The sequence below is a fragment of the Lathyrus oleraceus genome, chromosome 7, assembly GCF_024323335.1.
Source record: "Lathyrus oleraceus cultivar Zhongwan6 chromosome 7, CAAS_Psat_ZW6_1.0, whole genome shotgun sequence".
NCBI lineage: Eukaryota > Viridiplantae > Streptophyta > Magnoliopsida > Fabales > Fabaceae > Lathyrus > Lathyrus oleraceus.
In genome coordinates, this window is record NC_066585.1 from 226,249,759 (window position 1) to 226,256,724 (window position 6,966).

Consider the following 6,966-nt stretch of genomic DNA (forward strand, 5'->3'; position numbering starts at 1 on the left):
CACAATGGTGTTTTTGTAGTGGTTAAAGCCTCATCGCGATTGCAAGGTTCTTTCGTCGTCCGTTAGGATGCCTTTGAACTTGCTTGCCACAATCTGCTTTGAGTAGGCTTGAAAGAGCTATTGAGCTCGTTGTGGTTTATTTCACAAAGGTTACTGATATTGTCCATGTTGGTGGTCGGAACCCTCACCATTTTTCATAAATTGGATTTGATTAGTCAAGCTTGTCTCTTGTTCGTTTAAAATATTTGTGACTTTTTACACACTTCTTTTTTGCAACTTGGTTTCGAGTACCACGTTGAATTCGCCGAATTATGCTTTGTGTGTATTTATAAGCTTTGCATTAGGTTATTTAATGAATTTTTGTCCTGTTTGTTTATTTACCTACACTTTTGTTTTTCTCAGTTTGATTACTATTTAGGATTGATTGATATGTGCTTGTTGGGTTAGATTTATGTCTACCGAAATAGTACATTTTCTTTGACTTAAAATAAATAAATAGAAAAGTTTGAAAAACATTAATGAAATGACAATCTTATCCCTAGAGAATATAGATTGTATGAAGTGAAATAGCAGGGGTTTGAGAAAAGGGGTTTTAAGAACCCAACTCAGCCAAACAAAACTCCCATTTCTTCTCCTCCTTCATCTTTCTGTGCGAAAAAAAGCAATGGAAGGAGCGTCGTACGCACGCATGCCGAGGGTGAAAATCCGCGAGCTAAAAGATGATTACATGAAGTTCGAGCTTCGCGACACCGACGCTAGTGTGGCAAACGCGCTTCGGCGCGTGATGATATCGGAGGTTCCGACCATCGCAATCGACCTAGTGGAAATCGAGGTCAACTCCTCCGTTCTCAACGACGAGTTCATTGCTCACAGACTCGGTCTTATTCCACTCACAAGCGAACGTGCTATGGCCATGCGGTTCTCGCGTGACTGTGATGCGTGTGATGGTGATGGACAGTGTGAGTATTGTTCCGTTGAGTTTCATCTTAGGGTTAAGTGTATTACTGATCAGACACTTGATGTTACGAGTAAGGATCTTTATAGCTCTGATCATACTGTTGTTCCTGTTGATTTCTCTGGTGGTGACCCTTCTTCCGTTGAATCTGCTGATGGAAGGTTCGGTTCCTCCTTCTTTTTTTCTTTTAAACCCTAATTTTTTCAAACTGGGGATTTGTCATTTGTCATTTTTTTTTCAAATGGGTCTATGTTTTTTTTCAAATGGGTCTTATAAAACCCTTAAGTATTTTGATGTTCTAGTTAATGCCAGAGGGTTTTAGTTTTGGGTTTAATTGGAGGATATTTGTGATTTGAGTTTTTGTGTGTGTTCAATGTAGGGGGATTATAATTGTGAAGTTGAGGCGAGGTCAGGAGCTGAGGCTGAGAGCAATTGCTAGGAAGGGGATTGGTAAGGATCATGCGAAATGGTCTCCAGCAGCAACTGTTACTTTCATGTATGAACCAGAGATTCACATTAATGAAGATTTGATGGAGTCTTTGTCACTTGAGGAGAAAAAAGAGTGGATTGATAGTAGTCCTACCCGTGTGTTTGACATTGATCCTGTCACACAACAGGTTTGCCTTTTCTCCCATGTCTTCTTGTGATTTTGCTTATGAGCATTTCACTTATTCCATCAGTAATGCCACATTACTGTTTCCTGATACTTGTGCTCTTTAATTTTTTAGCTTTCCAAATATTCACCTGCATGTCTTCTCAATACTTTAATGTTTGTTTTTATCATTGGTTTGTGTATTTTTGTCCTCTTTCCGTGTTCAGTGATGGGTTTCTGTGATTTAATGTTTGAATGATGCTACTTGTGAGCAAAGTAAGTGTAACCTTTACTTTCTGACGATCTTCACTTCACACTACCATTCTAGAAATTGCTAACAAGTTATGTTGTACTTGATCCCATAGTTATCAATCCCAAATAGAGGCATGGAGTGGGTGGCCCTTAAATTGCTATATTGGGCTGTCGAATGGCCTTATATCAAAGATTATAGATTCAATGTTGTCAAAAAAAATTGTAGATTCAACATAAATAATAAATTGCGTGTATACACGTGTGTGTAGGATCTTGAGTAGATCAAAAAATGATGAAGATGAAATACCACAGTGCCTCTATAAAAGGGAAGCAAAGCAAACAAAATAAGCCGGTTTGTTTTTAAATGAGCTTGATGACCCAATAACAAATAAATGTAGTAAAAATATTTAAAATACTTGACATTGAAAGGGTGTATAAGTTCCCGATGCTATTAAAATACTTAACAGAACTACTCAGGCGTCATCCATATAACAGGATTCTGATAAAAAAGGCATATAATATAATAGGATTCATAATTAATATATATGTCTGTGAACACATGTCATAGGTAGGATCTTGAACTAGGCAACCTTGGATTAGAGGATAAGAAAAGAATAGAGCTGCATACCGTGACAAAGGGGATCATACAGATGCCTTAGCAGCAGACATGGAAGTAAGTGTGTGGTTGAGATCATGTAGTAGGGGTCACCAGTGACTAATGGTTGCTAGAAACACAGAAAAATAAGCAAAATGGGCTTTACTTTCCATGAACCATTAGTGGTGCAAATAACTGTAAATGAATACAATTTTGACCTAAATCCATACCGCAACTATAATATGATGGGCATGACCTAAAACTATTCAATGACCCAAGTTTGGTAGTGGCCACGACCTGCAACACGCCACAACACCGTTTTAGTGCCTGATTAAAAATTGTTTTATCTCAGCAAAGACATAATTTAAGATATCAATGTTAACTGGGAAAGTAAAAGCAGTGCTTGAACGAATGTGAGGGATTTACAAATCACTATACTTGGCAGGTTCTGAGCTACCTATTTCACAATGATTCTTAGGATTTAAAGGAAGTTACAATAAATGTTATTAATATCCAGATTTAAAATATTGTTTGTGATGGTTGTTTAGCATTCTTAATTGATATCTGATCAATGCTGACTGTCAACTATAAGTGTTGTAAATACCCTTTATCTTGTGCGTTTTTTTGATAATTAGTTCTTAAAATCCATTGTTAATTTTTATTGGTTTGTTTCTTACTATAAATCCTTCATTGGTGTATTTATCGTACTGAACTTTTTGTACCGATTAGGTGTCGGTGGTTGACGCTGAGGCATACAGTTACGATGATGAGGTGATTAAGAAAGCGGAAGCAATGGGAAAGCCTGGTCTTGTCGAAATCACTGCAAAGCAAGATAGCTTCATTTTCACAGTCGAATCTACTGGAGCAGTTAAAGCTTCTCAACTATTGCTAAATGCCATTGAAATTGTGAAGCAGAAGCTGGATGCTGTGAGGCTCTCTGAAGATACAGTGGAGGCTGATGATCAATTTGGGGAACTAGGTGCACATATGCGAGGAGGATGATTTAGTAGGATTTCAGACATGTTTCCCTCAGAACTTGTTTGTTGCATTGCATGTCGTTTTTAACTCAACACGTGCAATATGTACTTAACTTTTTGAACCAAATATGCTAATTTGCTAAACTTAGAAGCAGTGGTTAGCTTAACTCTTTGAACTAAATATGCACACATACTCACATGATTGAGATTATTAACTCAATTTGGCTATAACTAAGTTGAAGCTTTGGGTTACTGAAGTCACTTGAACTGTTTATATACAATCTTAATCCGATAGATTTTATTTAACTTAAAGCATAGAGCAACTCCAATAGGTTCATGCTCCATTAGAACATTTTCTGGGGGAACATAATACTAACAGATTTATTTTTTCTATACCCAAAAATATTAGCATTAGATGTAGAGTGACTACTAGTCCATTTAGATTTCTTTCATAGTTGTATCTAAATCAATTAGGTTGTAACTTGTAGTCTATCAGAGGAAAAAGTTTTTTAAATGGCTGTGGTACCGAATGGCTCGTAAGAATAAGTGTAACTATATGCCTTAGTGTCGGTCAGAGGTAACTTGCCACCCCGCACTTATACAATTTTTCGTATTTTTGAAAAATCTCGCATTTGTATTGGACTTTTTTGAAAATATTTCGGTGAAGAAATATCAAAAATTTCCAAAAATTCAATATTTTTCTAAGAAATTTTAAACCTATATTAAAAATTGTCAAAATTTTCAGAAAAAAAATCAAAACTTATGCAAATTTCACATTTTTCGGATACATGAAATTTTAAAGTTTCCGGTATACCAGAAACTTTGCCTGTACTTCAAATTTCCGGTAGCAGATAAATATTTTATTTGTGTAGTCTAGAGCCGGTAGAGTCTTCTATAGATTCGTGTACATATTTTACGCAGTTCTTCACCACTTATGCAATATGTTTTCTATGTAACAAGTTTAATTTAAATATTTTTCCGCCTTTATAAGATATTGATAGTATATTTTTTATATGATGTAAATGACAAATATTTAAGTCTCAGTCAGAAGTATTAGCATGAACACTAAATATTACAAACAACATGGTATTATTGTTGTGACTATTCGTTCTGATACTGCAAATGGCAAGCGAGGTAGGAAAGATAATCTGGTTATGGATTGTGAAAGAGGAGGAAATTATAAAAGGAATAATGCATCTGAAAGTAGTAAATTTTCAGAGGGCATTTATAGTACGAAAGTGAAATGTCCTTTTAGGCTGGAGATCTGCGCCGAGAGGTAGCGGTTGGAAGGTGATAGTTAGGTGTGGATTGCACAATCATAAACTATCTAAGGATTTAGAAGGTTATGACATATTGGGTCGTCTAAAAGTTCATGAAAGACAGTTTGTAAATGACATGACGAAGTACAACATGACTCAATGATACATAATTGCTGCTTTGAAAGACAAAGATCCAAAAAACCTCACCAGTGTTACCCAAGTGTATAAAGGTAAAACTACATACAATGCGTACAAGAGATGTTCACTGACGGAAACGCAAATGTTGTTGAGTCTTATTCATAGCGAAAAATACATGTCTTGGACTAGAAATAGGGAATACTTAAATGTTATTGTTGATATCTTCTGGACACATCCTGATTTAGTGAAGTTGTTGAATATGTTTTATTTGGTGTTGATTTTTTATTGTACATACAAGACAAATAGGTAATGTGCATCGTGATCATGCTTTGATATCTTTTCGACATACTTTGATTTACCATATTTTTGATTATGTGCATCATGATCATGCAGGTACCGACTACCACTACTTGAGATTGTTGGTGTTACGTCAACAAAATTGACGTTTTCGGTAGGCTTTGCCTATTTGGAACATGAAAGGGAGGAGAACTTCAAATGGACACTAGAGAAGCTCAAAGAGCTATTCTCTTCCGATAAATTGCTACTGAAGGTTGTGTTGACAGACCAGAAACTTGCATTGATGAATGCCAGGGAAGTTGTGTTTTCAAATTCAACTCATTTGTTGTGTTCATTCCATATTTCAGAAAACGTTAGCACGAAATATAAAGAGTATGTTAAATCAGAAAGACAAAAACATGTCATGGATCTATTGAACAACATCATGTATGCTAATAGAGAAACTGAGTTTGTCGTACACTTGAAGAACTTTGAGACTGTTTGTGCTGATATTCTTTTATTTGTTGAGTATGTGAGTGAAGCATGGTTGACACCTTATAAAGAAAGGTTTGTTGTTGTTTGGACTAACATAGTCACTCATTTAGGGAACACAACAACGAACAGGTACGCTGGCGTCATTTTGATGTTATTACATTACTAAACATCATTTAACATATATTTCTAGTTATGATTTTTAGGGTGGAGTCTACTCATTGGAGACTAAAAAACATGTTGACTACAAGCTGGAGAGATTTATGACGAAGTTGGGATGCAGTGAACACCATGTTGAAGTTGCAACTAGGTTCAATTAGGGTCTCATTTCAAAAAATTATTGTCAACATTGAGCATCAATATAACACTCCATTCTATACCAACTTGCATGATTTTATTTCAAGACAGTGTATACAACACATTGGAAACTAGAAAGGATAAAATTTGTTGGTGCAAGCAAAGATACTTGTGGTTGCTTCATTAGAACAACACATGGGTTACCATATGCATGTCAACTTGTCGGTTTCCAAATACAAGACAATCCTCTTCTTTTAGAACTAATTCATGTTTTTTTTGGAAGAAATTACATATTTAAGAGCATGATCTCTTTGTAGTTTGACTCCCTTGCGATCCCTCACCATACTCCCACTGTGAAAGATCACGATGCACATCACTCTCTTAACTCTTTTTACTCCTTTTATTCCCCCGCTTTGACTTATACTTCACCGACGATGGACACATAGAAATTATGGATGAATGTGTTAGTTCCCGAACCTTTTTCTTCAACACCCCTGGCCTACAATATCCAAAATACTAAAAATATGTCTTCAACTCTTCACACACTAAGTCAACCGTCAAGTATGTTGGGTCAAAGTCAACCGTCCACTGTATCTTCGAGGCATCTTTACTTGTCTCAGTTTAGTGTTTTCTTTCATCCATACATTTATGACATTGTTGATGTGGATGACAATTGAAATTATGGTTTTCAGACTATTGCAGCTTTACTTGGATGAGTCGAAGAGTCATGAACTTTGATTCAGACGTAGTTAGATACTCAAATTCATCAACACTCTCAATTATTTTCCAGTTTATTCCATGATACGATCTCTGAAGTTAGAAATACATTACGAGTAGAACACTTTGGTGTGCAGGATACTGATAAATGGATGACAATTCCTGATATGGGTTACCTTATTGCTTGTAGATACATTGTCGTATTTGTCTCTATGTCAAAGAGACTTAAGATTATCTTTTCCCTCTTACCTTAGTTCCACCCATGTATACAAGCAAACATAAAATCATTATTGTTGATTTTGTCAATAGCAATCATTGGGTTCGGGTAAAGTTGAAACCTGATAGTCCATTACCATCTGTCACTGACCATTGGAGTCAAAACTGTACTCAAGATGGCAAAGCATTAGAATCAGTAT

General features: G+C 35.9%; 1 protein-coding gene across 1 annotated transcript; it reads left to right on the plus strand.

Annotated features, from left to right (window-relative positions):
* The first annotated feature begins 584 nt into the window (after positions 1-584).
* LOC127100357 (DNA-directed RNA polymerases II, IV and V subunit 3) lies at positions 585-3,632 on the plus strand. Its single transcript, XM_051037492.1, has 3 exons — positions 585-1,116; positions 1,335-1,572; positions 3,124-3,632. The coding sequence occupies exons 1-3, from the start codon at positions 665-667 to the stop codon at positions 3,394-3,396; spliced, it is 963 nt and encodes a 320-aa protein (XP_050893449.1). The 5' UTR covers positions 585-664; the 3' UTR covers positions 3,397-3,632.
* The last annotated feature ends 3,334 nt before the right edge of the window (positions 3,633-6,966 follow it).